Source organism: Ostrea edulis, chromosome 6 (assembly GCF_947568905.1).
Source record: "Ostrea edulis chromosome 6, xbOstEdul1.1, whole genome shotgun sequence".
NCBI lineage: Eukaryota > Metazoa > Mollusca > Bivalvia > Ostreida > Ostreidae > Ostrea > Ostrea edulis.
In genome coordinates, this window is record NC_079169.1 from 55,820,236 (window position 1) to 55,841,472 (window position 21,237).

At 35.1% G+C, this 21,237-nt stretch overlaps 2 protein-coding genes across 3 annotated transcripts in view; one reads left to right on the top strand and one right to left on the bottom strand.

The window, feature by feature from the left end:
- Positions 1-1,179: 1,179 nt before the first annotated feature.
- Positions 1,180-12,629, top strand: LOC125647261 (uncharacterized). The gene is made up of 4 exons (XM_056141936.1): positions 1,180-1,333; positions 6,787-6,798; positions 10,896-11,123; positions 12,433-12,629. Exons 1-4 carry the CDS (start codon positions 1,180-1,182, stop codon positions 12,627-12,629), a joined length of 591 nt encoding a protein of 196 aa, XP_055997911.1.
- A 6,670-nt stretch (positions 12,630-19,299) lies between these two features.
- LOC125645905 (polycystic kidney disease protein 1-like 3) overlaps positions 19,300-21,237 on the bottom strand; it is a 28,268-nt gene continuing 26,330 nt past the window's right edge. For both annotated transcript variants that reach the window (XM_056140148.1, XM_048871901.2), the window contains one exon: positions 19,300-21,160. In XM_056140148.1, the coding sequence (XP_055996123.1) occupies positions 20,757-21,160 (404 nt within the window). In that variant the 3' untranslated portion in view covers positions 19,300-20,756. The remainder of the gene's footprint in view (positions 21,161-21,237) is intronic.

Consider the following 21,237-nt stretch of genomic DNA (forward strand, 5'->3'; position numbering starts at 1 on the left):
ATTCATCGAATTGCATCTTCCGGAAGATACAATCTTCCAATACCCTACTCCAGCAGTTAAACCACATATTGGCAGCTAAAATTCACATTTACCCCAACATTGGGCACAACCTACACTAGTACATAGTGTGTCAAGTCTATGCGTGTTCCGAAACTCACAAGCGATGACATGCTTGCTTTAAAAAATGACCACTTCTGATAAGTGTATACAGCATTCATTCTAGCAGAGGAAGAGGAACCTTAGAGGATAACCATTCCATCAGACAGTGCTTACAGTGTCTTAAGCCATTTTATACGTCTGTTTCAATGGATCCAGATGTAATCCTACCCAAAGATTTTCAGGACAATTTTACTGCAATTGTACGAAAAGTTGACGTTGTATTCAGCCCACATTTAACCGGGTATAACGACAAGGCTGGTCCATAGGCACAGTGCAGCCTCCTCAGAGAAAGGGACGGGCAGTTTGCTCAGTATTCCAGGAACCATCTAAGCGTTGAGGACCTATTTTAGCCCGGATCCTCACGAAACTATTGTGAAGATTTACCTGCAGCTTTATTACACAATTAGACTAGTTTTCCCCAGACTCATATTGACTGTAGACTGAAGTTATCTGTGTCCTCTGTCTCTTACAAGACACCAGAAGCTGTCAAGGATCTGAGATCATTCATAGGATGTGCAAGTCTCACTTAGTATGATACCTAATTGGGTCCAAGTTTTATCCCAGTTAGATGATGCGAGCGCAGGCCGGATTTCAAATGAACCCATTGTTTGATCATGAACGTTTAGGCTACCTTTCCAATGATTAGAAAGCAGTCACATCCCTGAGAGTCAAAACTCTTCCAAACCCTTATGACCAGCTGTGGATTGTTACAGCTGGGGCTGTTCGTAAACCAGAACTGGGTCGATGCCACACTTTACGTCAAGAGGAACAAAAAAAAACCTATTGTTTTCAGCGTCAAACTCCGTAATCACCAAACAAAATGGCTTACACGTGCGTGAGGAGCTTTGTCCATTGCGTTTGCTGTTAAACGATACTGTCCTTTCCTTTCGTCACTCATTACTTGTGTTCTCACTTATAATCGCCCATGTGTATAGGGGTATGAAAAGCTCAGCCGTGGAGTTTTCAGTTAGCCCCAGAATATCGACATCCCTGACTGTATTGAGCGGATATCAAGTAAATATGCGTGATATAGCTGGATCAGCAATCCTGCCATCGGATTTCGCTAGTCCCAATGCTACAGAATGCTTGGAACTATCACGTCAAGTATGCAAATTTAGTTCCGAACTTGAGGAGTGTGTAGTAAATCAAGTGAATCTACAAGACATACTAGCCAGTAGGTCCTTCCCCTTCACTATTAAGGCAGAGTAGAATTCAATACAGTTAGAATGTCCTTGACTTGCGGCTGACACATGTCTACTTGGTACAAGGTACCCGATTGTTAAAGAAACTTACCAACGTCAAGAATATTAAACGTTATCTCAAGGTTGTTACAATTGCTCCAAATGGTCTACTTGCTATTCAGAGAGAAGAATAATTTAAAACAACTCCGTCATGCATAGTTGTACGACGCAGAATCATCTACGACTACTTACGTCTCACCACATCCAGCTACAACATCCCACATTAAACCAGCTGAAATCTGTCATTTGTAGGTATTTCTTCCATCAATACGTCTCTTTTCAGAAAGTTCCCAACGAACTGAAAGTACAGAGCACCACACATCCTCCTGAAACTGGGAGTGTTGGATATTGTTTAACTTCCCGTTCGAGAATTTTTCACTCATATGGAGACGTCACCAATGCCGGCGAAGAGCTGCCATATTTAGGCCTATGCTCGGCGCTTATGGCCTTTGAGCAGGGAGGGACCTTTATCGTGTCACACCTGCTGTGACACGGGGCCTCGGTTTTTGCGGTCTCATCCGAAGTGGGAGTAGCCTTTGCTGTTGATGTAATGAAACGTGAAAGTTTATTTTCCTATTCAGAGAAAGCGACACATCAATTACAATTACGATGATACAAGCTACCATCGAAGACGAACGTCACAACAATCTACGCAATGCTGTGCCATTGATACCACTAGATGGCTCTGCAGCTGTTGTCAAGAGCAACCCAACCCCAGGATTCGAAGACTTAGCCGATTAACTTCATAGCCACAAAATATCGATCGAAATTTGGAAAATCAAGAATACAAACAAAACTTTCCTGTAGTTGATCGAGCATTACAATGCGACTCTTGTAACAAGTGTGTCCAAGTGATTTTTTTTTATATATCAAATGATATTCTTTCGATTGTGATATTAAAAGAATTTGACTTTCTGATATCACAAAATGCAGCGCATATACATTTACATTAAATTGCTTTTTCTTATTTGTTTCCGATCTGCATCAATTCCGTAAACTAATTTTGAATTTAACCTTATTCATCCAATACATACTTATTTTGACTATATATATTACTCAGTTTACCTGATCAAGATATAGGGCTCACAGTGGGTGTGACCGGTCGACAGGGGATGCTTACTCCTCCTAGGCACCTGATCCCACCTCTGGTATATCCAGGGGTCCGTGTTTGCCCAACTCTCTATTTTGTATTGCTTATAGGAGTTATGAAATTGATCACTGTTCGTTATCTTCACCTTTCATCTAATTAAAATTATATGTTAGATCCGCTCGCATATGTATGCGAGTATGCGAAGGGATATAATATTTAATTTTAATTAGATTGCTTTTTCATATGACTTTTTATGAAAACCCTTTTCCAGGGAGAAGCATAATACTAGGGACTAACCCTTGCATTTGTAAACTAGAAATTCATAAACATTGGTTTCTATCAAACTCTGAGAGGTGTTGACTTTCGGTCCCCTTCTATATCTTCGCCTGGCATATGTACATCATCTGATGATATATCCGTAGTATACATTGTGCTATATTTTTTGTAAACATAGAGATACATTGTGCTATATGTTTGTAAACAGAGAGATATTTAATCGAACTTCCAAAGCCTTATCAGCATCTGCAGGCATGATTTTCAGCAAATGATGGTGAACAAGTACTGCGATGATTTGAATTTGAAATTTGATTTGAAATTAAATCAAATTCTAGTCGCCAATAATCTTTTATTAAAATTGACGCTTAATTGAACATAAATGCACTGGTTTCAAATGATCATGAAACGGGAAGATTACGAACAGTGATCAATTTATCCCATAAAGAATACAAAATTAAGAGTAGGGAAATATGGACCCCTGGGTACACCGTGGTGGAATCAGGTGCCTTGGAGTAAGCATCATCCCCTGTTGACCGGTCACACCCACCGTGAGCCCTATATCTTGACCAGGTGAACGGAGTAATATATGTATTCAAAATCAGTATGTAAAGAACGGTTTGAGAATTGGTATGCAACACATCAGAGAGCATTTAACCTAACGACAAGTTGTATTTGTAAATAAGATCATTATAACGACCATAGAATTTGCGAAATGTTGACCTCAAACAAGACTGTTGAAACCCCTGTAGCATCAACTAATTTGTCAGTAGCTTGCCTCTATTTAAAAATTCATCGTATGCAGAGCATGCTCTCTCGTATCGAATCAGTTGAGAAACCTATTTGAACTAATAGCTGGTGAGTATGAATATCATCTACCGAGACCGACGATCAACAGTCATTCAGATATTGCGAAGGTGGCCACAAGCAGTTATATTTTAAAAGGTAACCCTAAGATGGACTGCAACGGTTGACGGATGCGTAAATACCGACGTAATGAAGGGAAATTGCGTGGAAAAAATGGTGTAGGATTAACGACGGCGACGTAATTCTCAGAAGTTGGACTTTATTTTCTAAAAATTTCTGTGAAATCGGGTAAACGATTTATGTATGTCAAAAACGAACGATATACTGGCTTTCAACTGAGAAAACTTCCAATGCATTATTACGACTCAAACCGAAATTTTGAGCGTTTGAAGCGAGCAACCGAAAATGTAATAGCGGCTTGTTACATGTGGGTCCCTTTTCTCCTATTATACTCTATATACCAGTTTCCTCAGATTTTGTCAAAATCCTGCAGTTTTCACTGCTTCACCATACTTTTTTGTAGTGGTGTAATCTTGGAAATGCAGCCTTTTAAATACACTGGCTACACATTAGGGAATTACGATCTTTGTAAAGATATCGTAAATTTAAAATATGACAGATACTTTATAATATCCTGAATCTTTATTTAGTATGCGTCCTTTCAAAATCGATGCTTTTATTCTCCATGTAACAAACTCTTTGAGAGCGCACATTAAACCACAGTTGAAATTTTATCATCCTGAAAGTAAGTACGTTTAAATATTTGTCTGTTGTATAGATGTTTCTATCGTGAACAACGCTTCCCATATCAATTTGAAGCACAGTTGTTTTTCTATGGATTATTTAAATTTGATTTGAAACATATTGTCATGATTTTAAATATTGCTTAGATCTTTAATCAAAATTTTCAAAGTGTTTTTTAAAAATAGATTATTAGAGACTAACACATATGAACCAGAAATATGACATATTGCTCCGAGTAAAGTTGAAGTCAATAAGAACTATCAAACCGCGGCGCAGTTATATAAAGTCAAAGTATACTAACAGTTATATAAAGTCAAAGTATACTAACAGTTATATAAAGTCAAAGTATACTAACAGTTATATAAAGTCAAAGTATACTAACAGTGTAGTATCCAAATCTCTGAAGGAATGTTCTGTAAATACTGTAGACTATCTATTTTGGTGAGATCAAGATTTCATGGTTTGTGGAAATTGAGCATGTAAACATGGAAACTATGTGCCGTGGTTGTGGGGACTTGTGCCTGTTTTGTGCACATAGTTGAATTCCTCATTCTTGAAAGATTTAAATTTGTGGTATGTATATATTACATAAACAACAACAAAAATACCAAACTGAAAAACACGAAATTCAATTATTTTGCAGTATCATTTAAATTACGCTTTGATAATAATGTTCCGAATTTAATAATTTGAAGAATAACGATCCCAGTGCGAAATGTTTGCAGTCATATTACCCATTTCGTGGCACAATCACTTGAGATTGGCTAGAACTTGTTATGAGGTCATGGAGAGACAATGCTACTTTTTTCTCATTCTAATACTGAAAATAAATATATTAAATACAAAGGTATCAATGTTTTTAAAACAATGAACGAAAGATCTTTTTTATTGATATCAGAAAAATAGAAATTAACGGAATTCTACTTTTAATTTTTACAACTTTTTCCAGTTACGTGTTTGTGTGTACATGAAACTACCCACCATGCAGGTACAGTGTGTGAGGATGTCCTTCGTCATAGCGATATTTTGGAGAATACATAGAATCAGTAAGATCTTGACTGGACGCGCCATATGGCGAGGGTTCTATAGTCATCTTTTTGTCTGTCCGTCCGTCATCGTTTTCAATGACACACGATAAATAAAGTTTCCTTGGGAATATTTTCATCAATTTTATACATAGTACTTGGATTAGGCAAAGGAAGACCCCTTTTCAGATTTATCGCAAGGCCCTTTCTGACTTGTCAGTTTTCTATTCAAAATATATTTTATAGTTGAATATTTTGTGAAAAAACATACACTAAATACCCAAGGCATTAAACATTCAAAAATAAAAGTAATGGGGGGGGGGGGGTGTTCACATGCTCCTGTGAAACCAAAACTATAGTTTGTAATATGATTCGACCATTTCTCGAAGACAGGATAAATATTCACTTTTTTGTCCACCCTTTTTTCTTCCTTTGCTTTTAATTCTTTGAATTGTGTCTTACAAGCATTTCATGATTGTGTTCCACATCAATTTATAGATATTGTATAGGATATGAACTCTCTACTATTGATAACTATGTTTAATCACATGTTAATTTTTAAAAGAAATAAATTTAAGTTTTCAAAATACATGAAGATATGAATATTGACGCTTCACGCCGCCAAACTTCATGAAGTGCATTAGCGTAAGGAAATGGCTATTAACATTGGTAAAGACATCAAAAGCGAAATCATTGGAAATGTAAATATATCAATAATGATATTCTGTCTTTGAAAATTGTTTATGTACATGACTACCAAGGACTAATGCACACCACAATTAAGAATAATTATTCATGTTTGATTTTAAAATGCAAATGCAATTTACTATTTTGTATTGTGGTATTAAATATATTGTATACATGAGCTATTCTTTTTTCTTAGGAAATGAAAGCTACTTAATGACAATGGATTATTATCTACAATGTGAACAATTACCTTAATCTGTGTGAATATGAACTATAGTGTAATCCCCCTCGAGATTTTTTCACTCATATGGAGACGTCACCATTGTCAGTGAAGGGCTGCAAAATTTAGGCCTACGCTCGGCTCTTACGGCCCTTGAGCAGGAACACAATCAATTATATCGCTTGGGTTCGAATTTACTATTAAAGAGTAAAGGTATAGAACTTTAAATATAGGGTAATCAAGTTCGCCGGTGTAAAAACAATAAACCAAATGATATAAAATTCTACTCTGTATTCTAATATATTCATACATAATCAATCTACATTACTATTAAAGTTCATCCCGAAATTCCGTATACTTTCCAAGATATGCAGAAATAAATTCGGAAAAATGCCTATCATCTTTGGTCGCCTTTTAGCTGGGCCCTGGCACTATACGACTACACAGAGTGTTTGAGCATTGCTATTACGGAGAATGTGCAGCATTTGATACATGTATCATTTCTAAGTTGAATTCCGTACCCCAGTTCATTAACTGAAGTCCGTAATAGCTCCAAGTGACTAAAAATTGTAAAGGCGTCTGCACTTTCACTTATCACAGCCATTTTGACCGGTGCAACTAACTACCCAAAAAGAATTAAAGGACCCATAACGATTTAGAGACTCAAATGCTATTGTTTATCAATATTAATTCATTATAGTACATAAATTATGTACATAATAAGGACCGCACTGCAATTATATATATATATATATATATATATATATATATATATATATATATATATATATATAAAGCACTAACTAATCACAACTAGGTACTGAAAATTTTCGCCCCAGCCCGGGGTCGAATATATATATATAAAGCACTGAAGAACCAACAACATTCAGTATCCAAAACTGTCGTTTGTCCTGAAGAAGGGACGGGTCGTCCCGAAAATTTGACAATCTGGTTGTTCGTGTCGTTGGTCATTTAAGTGCTTTATATATATATATATATATATTTAAAAGTATAAAGTTTAATGTAAGTATATGGTTATACTCCATGCTACATGACTTTGTGATTACCATGTTCGATATCATGCTTTGTGACACATGTTATTGTGTTGTTGATGAGGCCCTATCACAGAGTAGTTATTTGGAAATTGTTTTGAGGATATTTAGACCTAAAACGAATAAATGTTTGATACGAGCAAGTAATTTACACTAGAATGAGTGGCTGTAACGTTGACAACACTATTGTAGACCTTAGATATGAAAACTTGACCTTACCTTTGACCAAAAAATTTCCTTAGAAAGTTATCGCAAAGATAAAATTTACGTTAAATTAGGAAGAACATTTTATGTATGCATAATTCATTAATTTAAATTTTACTATAGAAACACCTCAATCATGATGAACAGACTAATAAACAGAAAACCCGGGAAATCATTACATATGTACCACTTTCCATCCTTCCTCCTCGCCTCATTTACGAATCTTCAAATCCAGATTACTTGAATCCTCCTTACAAATATAATTCATATCTCCGGAAATAGTTATATATTGTTCTAACAGGGTGACAGGTTTGAGATTTCTGAAACTGGTCTACGACCGCCACACATGACAAATTCTGCCTAGTACTTTTGAGATTCGTTTTATTCTTTAGGTTGAAATGATAAATCACCCATAGAGATCGTATCAAACAAACTTTGGATGTCATCATCCATCTTCATTCATAAACACACTGTAACCAACAATTCTGTGCAGTATGGCAGTGCTGTTAAAACACTCATTACTAGGAAGCATATATAGGTACACTGGCCTGAGGGTACGTGTAAATGTATATTTTTTTTTCATTATAAGTAAGAAAGAAAGAAAGAAAGAAAAATTGGGAATTTACTTTTCTGTTTCTGATTATTAACAATCGATACGACATATGAAAAGTAATGATAAATCTGATATATAACGCTATACTATCTCGCGTGAACCATGTATTATGTAGGTTGGTAGATTTTTTTCTCCGCGGAATAGGATTTTAAAATAAAAATTGAAAGTGTATAGAATCATCGATTTCATTTGACAGTTCTAGATATTCATTTAGATACCATTAGATACACCACCATTCCAAATCAATTCTATTTACATAGCTCTTCTCAGAGCTAACGTTTTCTAATGCAGTCAATATATGTGGTACATATACGTAAACGACCAGCCTCGAAGTTAATCAAAGTACTAAAAGTACTCATGGAAGTTGAACTTCGTTCAATAAAATCAGTCACACATATAGGAAATAAACTGTTCTTAGAATTTCAATGTTTTATCATAGATCTTTTCATTGTTACATGCAACATATATCATGCAGCACTTCCATTGACACAAACTGTCAGGTTGTGTTGTAAAAATGCATTGTGAATTTAAAGGTATTTTGATTGCAAGATCATTTTTTCCTGGAACAAGTGACCAATAATTTTATCAAATCTATTCAATGTAAAGGAAAACGAGCAATTTGTGAGGGGAAATGATTTATTCAGTGGTGTCTGTCTTCAAATTAAGAGAGGACAGTAAAAACTGAAGTACATGAATAACAAACGGAAGAATTCACAACAAATAGTGGAACATGTTGGATCTCCTAAAAAGTCAACAATGCCGTAACATACAGGAATAACATATGTAGCATGACATTTGTGAAAGCTCTATCAAAGGAACTTAGCCCACTTTTTAGGCAGATTTTTAAAAATATATATGTAGATTGCAGTGCATAAAACTCAGTGTTTTTCTATGGAAATAAAATGAACCTTTGGTAACATAAATAGAATTCAGCAAAAATAAAAAAAATTTCAACATCTCGTTCTTTCACTTTAGCACTAGTTGAATTATATAAAAAGTCTTGAAATTAAATAAAGAGTTTAAAAAACTTAATCCAGGTATAATAACAGCTGTTAATCTCTTTGATCATATAATTGTGCCCATTTTGATGTATGGAAGTGAAGTCTGGGATACTTTCAATCCATTTTCTACCTAGTTTAATAAAGGTAAGGAATTTTTATTCATAGTGAAAGACTCCAAATGTAGAAAAATTGCATACTACATTTTGTAAAAGCGCTCTAGGTGTTCATAGAAAAGCAACACATTTTGCTGTGTTATCTGAACTAGGTAGATTTCCATTGATATACAATATATTGAGTAGCATGTTGACCTACTAAATTAGAAATTATTGTTAATGCATATTCGACATCCAAGTCTATATATGATCAAAATACTCCTTGTTGGTGTCGTTGAGTATGTAATATCATTGATAATATTCCGGAGATAAAAAAAAAAAAGAACACGTTTGTATAAAAGGATGTCAGCTAAAACTTTCAAAACTCATATCCATACTCTTCTCAAATCTGTATTTTAAAATCCTTGAACATGAAAAGAGGTCAGCACACAGTTTTAAAACTCAGGACATATGTTAAATTTAAGTACAGAGAGATATGATAAAATTCCACCATATTTAAGAAGTTATCAACATTGTAATTCAAATGATGTTGGTGATGAAATGCAATTTTTATACTACAATATTTTGTGAAAAATTCATGAAGACAGACAAGGGTTACTGAAAGCTGGAAATGAAGAATTTCGTAAATTTTCTAATCTACAACCAATTGATAAATTTATTTGTCTGATGAATAACGAGAATAAAAAGATGTTACTGCAATTATCAGCATTTATTTACTGTGATTAATATAGCATGGAGTACACTGTTTAATTCCCAATATCTTTAGACATTAAACTTGGTTGTGTAAATTATTCATAATACAAGCAGTCACCCAACTTACATATGTGTATGAAAGGTGAAGATAACGAACAGTGATCAATCTCATAACTCCTATAAGCAACACAAAATAAGGAGTTGGGCAAACACGGACCCCTGGACAAACCAGAGAAGGGATCAGGTGTCTAGGAAGAGTAAGCATCCCCCCTGTCGACCCAATGATAGGTTGTATTGGCAAACTAGATCGTTATAACGACCATAGAATTTTGCAAAATGCTGACTTTAAACGAAACTGTTGAAACTCCTGCACCATCAACTTGTTTGTCAGTAGCCTGCCTCGATTTAAAAACTGACCACACACAGAACAAACTCTTGCGAATCGAATCAATTTAGAAATATAAACACCATATGCGGGTGATAATGGAATATTGCTATATAAATATGGGAAGTTGACGATGGAGAAACTGAAATCATCCCGTTTGTCATAAAGTTGAGTTATTAGTTTGCCGTTAATATCTATTTTCAATAAGATATCTAAATATGAAGCAGAAATGGACGACTCCGTGGTCTTTTATTTCGAGTTCACTGGGATATATTGAATAGTATATAATTCTTGAATTGGGATGGTAACTTTTGGTATGAGGTGGAACAATCAATACTGTTGTAGTATTATAAGATGATAAATAATTAAAATGTACTAACATGGTGTAATATACATGTAATGTTCATGAAGTATCGTCCATTGGTACCTTCCTTTGTTTTCTATACTTTATATACTCTTTTGATTATGCATAATTTTACATGGTTTTTTTTTTTTTTTTTTGCTATTTGTATTATGCCTTGAATTTCAATATACCATTTGTATCTGTATATATTATATTTGCATAATAAGGATCTCAAGCTGATTTCGACTTTAAGAAAAGCAGCGTTTATAGAGATGTATTGCCGACCAAAGATCTGAACACCATTGATGGGCAGTATACATTACTAGGGTGTGCCAGGTTATGTGGGATCCATACCTATTGCTCAACATTTTTCTACAAGCCATCGACGAAGACATGTATTCTTTACAAATACTTTTTGTGGAAATTTACTGCTACCGTACAGGAAATGGGAATGGGAATCTACGAGATGAACCGTACGTATTGAAAGTGAACGAAATTCTATCGTTTAGATGTCGATACATTTTACAATACACCATGTATCTTTAGATAATCCACTGTTAATATATATATATATATATATATATATATATATATATATATATACATGTGTATATATTCAGGAAAACGTATACAAATTTGAAATGGTGGGGAAATATGTTATAAACTGTTATGATGATTGCATAAAATTTATCAATGAAAATAAAACACAATGACTTAGGAATAATATTCCACTGAAATAGTTTTAGATTATTATAAACTACTAGATGTGTAATTACCTAATCACAAGCATAACCCAAAAAGGTCTAATGGCTTGTTTCCAATGGGGTCATACATAAATCTAGCACATTTTACATGCGTTTATATGCTGATATTTACATTTATTCATGTTTACACAGTAATAAAATATATGCGGTTTAAATGCATTTTATTTTTCGATAAAACGACTTACCTTTCAAATAGAGGTAAACACCCATTTATTACAAAATTAGAATTCCCATGGACACAAAGTGTGCTCCTTTATTAGCTAACTTGTCTTTGAATTTTCATAAGGCAGAATTATTCAAAAGCTTAAAAATCTCTTTCGGTGGCCTTCAACTAGACATTTACATTGTAGATACATTGATAAACCAGAGCATGTTATGATCATTTTTTAAATCGACGCTGATTACAAATGAATAGTTGATGTTACAAGGTGTATGGTTTTCAGCAGTTTCGTTTAAAGTAAATTTCATGGTCGTTATGTGATTATATAAACTGTTAGGCACGCATATCATACATACTGATTTTGACTACGGATTACTCCGTTTAAAGATTGAGGGCTCACGGCGGATATGACCGGTCAAAATAGGATGCTTACTCTTCCTAGGCACCTGATACCACCTCTGCTGTTTCAATGTTTGCCTTACTCTTAATTTTGTTTTCTTTATATGAGATTGATCACTGCTCGTATTTTTCACAGATATGAGGAATAAATGTCTAGGTTGTGTGTCTTAGGATATGAAAACAATGGCAAAATGGGACCCGGTAGTAATTAAACCAATGCTTCCATTACGTATACCCCCTAACATATCAACCTAAAAAATTCTTCCTGAAATGGAATAGTTTGAAACACTTTCCTAGACACGGATTTTGAAGATCACGTTTGATTTTTTTTTAAAATAAGATTATTTCAACGATATTTATTTATAGTTATCATCTCGGGTTTAGATAACTAATTTGAAGCACTTTAAAAACTTAAAAATGAAATATTCAATCCTTGCTTGTATTTTATCTTTTATTCAGTATGTCCGATTCCGGACTTCGTATTGAATAGAGAGGGTGATATTTGTCTGAAAATTTTTCCAACTACACATCTCACATCGGACTACTCAAGCACAATATGTGGACAGTTTGGTGGATCACTAATATCACTGGACAGTGACCAGAAGATTGAGTTCTTAAGGGCATTTGTTCTTCAAAATCGTGAGTCACAAGAATAGATTCATTTTTGCTATTCTATTCCTATGTATTTATGTCGTATAAGATGACGGAACTGGTTAATTTCTTCTCTTAATTATTTATGTATTTAATTGTAATAATCGGTTATAATTTTTTCCTCTTTTGATATTTCCAAAATATACGCGCGGGGAACTTTTGCTTAATTTTTTTTTCAAATCAAAAATGAGTAAGTTGAATAGAGATATCTTATCCATTTTATCGAGTGAAATACTATTGCATTATTCATACAGTAAGATGAGAGAGAGAGAGAGAGAGAGAGAGAGAGAGAGAGAGAGAGAGAGAGACTCTGATATTACATATACATATAGTTACTTGAAACCATGCAATATGAATATTATCATTTAATATCTTGCATAGTATGTCGACATTCATTTCTTAAAAAAACCAAAATTAGGTCTGCTCATTGGTCCTCAGATTTTGAAAGTCAATATAAGACAGCTATCAATCGAATTTGTAATTTCATCGATTGCAGTATGCAATGAAAACGAAATCAACCTGTTTAAACTGTTTGCAGATGGAAGTGGACAAATGGTATCCATTGGGCTTAACAATACCGCAGGATGGAAATGGGCCAGTGGGGCACCTTTAGAACCAAGTCCATTAGTCATCAACGAAATCAACCACCATGATGCGAGTGCGACACCTTGTCTTAGCGACTACTGTGGCATATTGTACGTGTCATCCAATGTGGCTGTCAATATCTTTGACAATTGTTGTTCTAATACTCATCCATTGTTTGCTTGCTCGATTTACATCTGATGTTTGAAAATCGGGGGCATGATATGGGTGGATCAGGGAAAGAAATCTTCATATTATCAGGCATCAATACCTGGATTTCTAAAACTGAAGATTGCTATCGTTTAGCATGAAATAAAACCTATAGATAATAGTAGACGATTGTTATTGTTGAATTTACAAATGTTAATAATACACTGTGTCCAGATGTACATGTAGATAATAAAAACTACAATTTTCCACAATGTACAAAAATGTAACTTGATGACGTCATTTTTAAAAGGTACGAGGCTAATTTTTACCTACATGTATGTATACGATATAACCTAGCTTGGGGCTTTTTATAACCTGTAAAGACTACTAGTCTTAATTTATAAAATGTGAACACTGACAAATACAAATCACTTGCATCGCGGAAGGATTCACTTAGCAACCATTGACGAAGCGTTAATCCATCGGATCACACTCCAATCGTAACTACTGGACTATTTCCGCAACCGCAAACTGATTGATCACACTCGTCCATTTCCGTAAATGTGGTTACGGAAATGGTCGGGTAGTTAAGATTGGAGAACAGGCATCGTAGTGTATTGCCAGTTTTCGCCGAGAAGATCCACTACATAGGCTGTTATCCGGGGAGGGGGGACTGGCTAGGCAGGACCACCATACGACACCAGTAAGAAATGTCCATCTGGCACAGCAGTCTTATCGAGTTCTGATTTAAATGCTTCTCTTTGTCAATCCCCAACCATCGGATCCACAAAAATGGTCCCGGAAATTGGACATCAACAGATAAAAATTGGAAACTTGGAAATGGCGACACAATCAATATTATATTGTTTGCTAGATTTACGTCCCCTCGAGAATTTCTCACGACTATTGAGACGTCACGTGAAGCGCCACAGATTTAGATCGTTGCTTAGCACTCAGGGCCGTAGTTTCCAAGAGTACAATGTACAGAATTTTAAAAACAAATTTTGGTCTGGAGACCTATCTTGCAAGTCTACCTAAGAAACTCAGCAGTATCTTTTTTCTAAATGCGTGGCACAACCCATGAGCCTGGTCGATGGTTTAGAATACCATAAGATTATATTATGTTTATCTAATGAATTATATGTTTATGTAATGAAACAAGGATTGTAGATGAATACCATTTATATTAGAGCACAGTGCTCTATCCAGTACAAGAATACCTACACAGAATATATTGTACAAGACCCTATAATATAATGAAATTATGTTAACCAGTAATGTTAAAAACTTTATTGTTTATTTCCATACCTGTACACATTCCTCTGTCGACGTTACTTGTATTCACACACGAAAATTCTGCATTGTACCTCATGTACTACTTTCATTGTGCTTTGAGCGAAGTAAATGAATGTATTCTTGTGCATATAAATTGTACATCTGTAATTTTAGGGGATCAGCATATTGATTAGCTATTAGTCCGATCCCCTATCAGGGTTTATATATTAATCATTTTCAATAAATAACATTCATCTCAACATTGGTGTTCATTTAGTTGACTCCATTCGGCAAAAACACAGAGCTGGGTGAGGTTGTGCACGAGGAAACATAAATGAGAATTCTTTAACGCGCCAACGCCTGTCGCGATAGGACATCTCTGTTTCTAATGTTATAACCGAAAGACCCGTGACTCTCACTTCTAAATGCCAAGCGTTTAATGAATTAATCACTGCTATGGCACGCCAAATTCACAAAAATGAGCTAAACATAGTTTCACAGTTGATAAACTAGGTTTATCGACTGTAAACTATAGTTTACGGACCGTAAACTATAGTTAACGACGTTAATCTATATTTCACATCTGTAAACCATAGCTAACAGATAATCTATGTTTCACAAGCGTAAACTACAATTAACAATGAAAACAATCATTAGCGATTGCAAAACATACTTTATCTGATAAATACGGTTTCACGATTGTAAACTACGGTTTACAAGTCTAAACTATTATTAAGTTTATCTGATAAATATAGTATCACAATTTGTGAAACTAGGATTAACAATTGTGAACTACAGTTTACGAATGTAAATTATAGTTTACAAATGTGAATCTGTAATTATCAGCAAAATCTATTGTTAACGTTTATTTAAAGACAGATAAACTTGGATTAGCATTTGTAAACTATAGTTTACAACCGTTAAATATAGTTTTACGGATGGAAACTATAGTTAACGAATCGTTAACTATAGTTTACAGTTCATAAACTATAGTTTACAGTCGATAAACCTAGTTAATCAACTGTGAAACTGTTTAGCTCATTTTTGTGAATTTGGCGTGCCATACACTGCAGCCATGACATGTGCAGAACTCGAACTCACGACCTACCAAGTCACGAGGCGAACACTCCAACCACAGACACTTATATCACATGGGGCCTAATTACATGTCCTATATACAAGAGTACTTTTATATATATCCCAGTCAAAGGGTCGAATGAATATGAGTTGCCATACCTATACTGGATTCCTAAACTACATAAAAATCCTTACAAAGATACATTGCTGGATCCAGTAAGTGCTCTACCAAGCTCCTATCTTTGCTCCTCACGAAAATATTAACAGCTGTGAAGGAGAAACTTCAAACTTACTGTGCGACTACATATGCCAGAAGTGGTGTTAATTAAATGTGGATTCTAAAAAATTCTGAAGAACTTTTAGTAAACTTGAAATCGCAAAACTTTTCCCAAATCAACCTATGACTTTTCAACACTATACACGACCATTCCTCACAATAAATTGAAAGACTAGACTTTTTGACATCATAGACAGTTGCTTCTACAACAAAATGGAAAAAGGAAATATTCATATCTAGTGATCAGTCATCCAAAAACTTACTTTGTTAAACACCACTCTGATTCCACGCACAAGTACTCAGAAGTTGAAAATATGCTAGAGTTCCTCATTGACAATATCTTCATGGTCTTTGGTGATCAGGTCTTCCAACAGTCTGTTGGAATTCCCATGGGCACGAATTGTGCTCCTTTGTTAACTGACCTGTTTCTATATTCATATCAAGCAGAATTTATTCAAAAACTTATATGCGAGAAGAAATATCTTGCTGTGGCCTTCAATTCGACATTTAGATATATCGACGACGTTTTGTCTATTAACAATGATAACTTTCATTCATATGTCGATTCGATATATCCCTGTGAGCTCGAAATAAAAGACATCACAGAGTCGTCCACTTCTGCTTCATACTTAGATATTTTATTGAAAGTAGACATTAACGGCAAACTGACAACTGAACTGTATGACAAACGGGATGATTTCAGCTTCTCCATCGTCAACTTCCCATATATATGTAGCAATATTCCATTACCTCCTGCATAAGGTGTTTATATCTCTCAACTGATTCGATACGCAAGAGCTTGTTCTGCGTATAGTCAGTTTTTAAATCGAGGCAAGCTACTGACAAACAAGTTGATGGTACAGGGGTTTCAACAGTCTCGATTAAAGCCAGCATTTCGCAAATTCTATGGTCGTTATAACGATCTAGTTCCGTCATACAACCTATCATTGGGTCAAATGCTGTCTGACATGCTTCATACCGATTGTTAGGCCGTTCTTGGCACACTGATTTTGACTACGGACAACTCCGTTTACCTGATCAGGATATAGGGCTCACGGCGGGTGTGACCGGTTGACAGGAGATGCTTACTCCTACTAAGCACCTGATCCCACCTCTGATGTGGCCAGGGGTCCGTGTTTGCCCAACTATCTATTTTGTATTGCTTTTAGGAGTTATGACATTGATCACTGTTCGTTATCTTCACCTTTCATATAGTAATTAGACCACCAAGCGATATAAGTGCCTGTGGCTCCAACCACTAAGGTACCAAGAACACGGGTCAACGGTCAGGTCAAAACGCCAGCTAAAATTCATTATGGTGTTAACATACCGTCAGGGCAGGATGACGTCTGTACATTCAAAACATTTCCTTGCCTTTTCCCCTCTGCACGAGACCATTGCGAAACTTCAATAACCAAAATTGTTATACACCTAAGAATTCATTTTTCATGGCTCTGTTGCTCTTAAAAACCTTCTGTGGCAGCTTTAGCTGAAATTGGCCTCGTGGTTCTGGAGAAGTAAAAAATGTGTAGGGCTGATGGAAGCCGGACAACAAATGATCAGAAAACCTAAATAGCTAAAAAGTTTTGCAAAGGAATTTTGCAACTTGGAACTAACGACACTGTCCTTTTAACATGCAATACAATGTAAGTGAAACCGAGTACCGTTACAGCGCTGTTAAATGGTCATACGTCCATATTCGGTATACTGTTTGATATAGCACATACAAAAACACCGTTACTCAACAAAAATATCATTTTTCAAGATTCTGTATCATTTCTATCTTCTGCTTGTTAAATTGAAGTCAAAGTACGTTGCTCAACAGCTGAAACATACTGCAATATTTTGTAAATTTATACGGACGAAATCTACGGCTCCCCATTTCCTAGTTTGTAAGTTACTGAGCTGAATAGATCAGTACTCACACCATTAGTTAAAATATTCATCTCATGTAAACTCGCACAAGAAATAACTTAGGATTGAGAACGATTGCCTCGACATATCACCTGCAAGTACATGTATAATACAGGAACAAAATATTCTTTTATTATTTTTTTTATTATTTTCATTCTCTAAGATAATTTAACTACAGTTGAAATTTCGTCCAGTGACTGTCTACCACAAAGAGTTTGTATCCTCTGGTTGGGAGAGATAATACTGAAGTGACTACATTGGTTTAGGAAAAAACTCGGGCTTATTCAGGAATGGCTGAATAACTCCTGTATGAACTAGTGTGTGATACACGGCAAAACAGTTTCTGGAGTCCCGGATACAGAGTGGCATTTGGCAGTGAGAACAATGAGACTCGGTCAGCACGTCCCAACCACTCTTTGTGCGATTTCTTCTAAACTTACAAAACATACAGCGTTTTTTCTTCTTGTCTGTGTTTGGTTCCACTTTGTGGACGTGGTCATCATAATTTGGAAATCCGGGAGACATCTGGATATCCATAATGTCAAGCAGACCCCGACCTGCAAATAAATAAATAACATAACACGGTTACCCAGATAGCAACACTTTACAAGAATAATTTCCTTTATGTTCTAATTCCACGAATCTCAACCGAACATGAATTATTCATAATCTTATTCAAAAATCATAACAAAACCCCAATATTATGGGTAGCAGCTCCATGACCTGTGCATTTCTCTACATTTATAGCCTTATAGCCGTTTCCCGCCACACGAAACTTGTCATTCAGGTATTCATACTCGGTCAGGTAAAAATAGAAAAGAAAAAGTGTTTGATAGAAAATCGTATGATTTCTAATTATAGATTTTCTCAACTTGCAATAAGTATATTGGTATTTGAACCGGTGCTTGCACCTTTCCCTCGTACCATACAAAAACGTAATAGATCTAAACGGTGACTCGACCTTCACCTTGTAAATTTTGTGTCAAATTTAATTCACGCACGTCACTGCAAGCCAAATTTCTTTCCTTTGCGGGGAGTATGTATCTGTGACTGTTTTCATAGCTGTCGGGTTTATTGTAGTAGTTTAAATCACAACCCCAGGGGACAAAAAGGGGAGGAACGACACAAACTTTTACACCGATGTTGTAACTGAACTATTTCAATATCATCACATCCTAATAATGTAGCAGCTATATTGAAATACAGAAGTACATAGTACAATAAATCAACCACCATATATATATTATCGGTCATAGTTTTTGAATTTTTTTAACTCGGTAGACTACATCTGCCATCACTGGTCTTAAATTACGTTGCCATTCTTGGTCTTTCTACTACTGAGGACCATATTTTTCAGATTCACGTCTGAATTTTCTCAATACAAATCACCAGCAAAAGAATTCCTATTAGATCTTTATTGTCCGATGTAATATGAAAAAAAGAAAACAAATCTAGATATGTTGTATACAACGAAGTATAAAAAATATGCAAAATTCAACAATCCATATATGTTTGGCAAAACAAAATTACAAAACTGCTGACCTGTTAATAAATCTACTTTAGGTGAGGTGATCCATTATCTGTGACCTGAGGATATTTTTTTTTTTAAATATTCATATGAACTTAAATCGTTCAAGTAATATTTTGAATGATAGATTTACACACTAAGTGTACGACGGGATATTTTGCTGACTTTCATTTTTGCTCCGTGTTTATAAACTCTTAACAATATACTTAATTTAAGCACTACCTCTTAAGAAAGAACGAAACAAAACAAAACACCACTAACAACTTCAAAATCAACATAAGAGATTCACAGAGTGCGCAAAAACAAAGTGAGTAAAAATTCCCCGTCTACACTGACCGTATACATCAGCAACACAGATAACCAGTGAACAGTCTACTGGTAGTAAAACATTCACTTTCTCTGTAAAACTTGCATATGCAATTTAAAATCATGACCTGAATATAAAATACAATGGGTCTATTTCCTGAATATATTTAAAAATCTTAATAATTTCAATCATACATGAGGTCAACAATGAATACAGTCCCTGAAATAAAATATTTCCTGAACTCTCCGCGTGAAGAAGACGTCTCTAACGAACTATAAAAGCAGAGTGACGCCAAAAACACAGGACAGATTTCAATATATGTCACCGGTTTAAAATCAAGATATTCTACAAGTCTATTACGACCAAAGAGCACTGTAATACTGGTACACATCTTTTTTTCAATAGTAGATAATAATGACAAAAATTGTGCGTTTGAGGTTCATTACGTAATTTGGCTTTATATCATTGACCAAGGAAGAGACTACCTGTATGAAAATTGTCACAGTAGTGACGTCACAGTAGTGAAAAATAACGACTTCTTCATGGCTAATAACCGGTATTAAGTACTACAGAAGGGGTAAAAAGTTCCTTCGCAATAAAAATATGTGATAACTATAATTATATTTTGTCCAAAATAAAGTATAACTATAGGTATTTTGTATCTACACACTCGGGTAAAAATTCAACAAAGATGATGCATAACAAGTGATTGTATACTAACACAAGAAAAGCAATACAATATCAAAGTTCTAACAGTTGCAACAATTACCACTGGGATTGCTTCCATAAGAATGCACGACAGTGAACAAAATACACGAGCTAGATGTGGTACCAATGTACAATGAATTACAACACACCTAGTTTTTAAGTTTGTAAGTACCGGGTATGTCACAGAGGATAACTTCTCAGTTTATATTCATTTGTTATCTCATAAAATTTCAATGTCTCCTACTTCTCATAGCTTCATACACGACTTTGAATGAGTAAAGCATCAATATAACAATGCATTGATATATGAAAGTTTAACCACTGCTTTCTTTTTTCACTTCCACGTGACTAAGATCACGTGATCGACGCCGTCCTGGCGATTCAACATTGGTCATCCCAAGGAAATATTTATGATACAGTACAAAACAGTTCCGATCATTTACACAGAGAGGAACGTCACATTGCAGGCAGCGATAAAATGTGTTCACCCTCCATCCCGAGCGAGTTCTGTTCTTCAGTCTCCCACAATATAGGCAAGGAGTGTATTTCCTGTCTTTGTTGTATATTGGCACGTGATTTTGTTGTGAGGATCTTATAGTCAAATCTAGACCCTTTAGAACTTCGGAGGCGTCAGCACTCTCAGTCACCTCTGACGTGTCTACAGGAAGTGACACTTTTGGCCTGTTGTGCATCATGTCAAAATACATTGCCTTTGTTTCTGTACAAATAAAAACCAAATTATTACCATTTTATAAATGGCTGACATGTATTATTGACTATCAAAATATCCTTAAA

What these genes read in the sequence shown, in the direction of transcription:
- LOC125647261 (XM_056141936.1), top strand. Translation starts at nt 1,180, where the DNA reads ATGCGTGATATAGCTGGATCAGCAATCCTGCCATCGGATTTCGCTAGT. An exon ending in GGGAATCTACGAGATGAACC is followed by an intron (nt 11,124 to 12,432) that starts GTACGTATTGAA and finishes TCTTTTATTCAG; the next exon opens with TATGTCCGATTCCGGACTTC.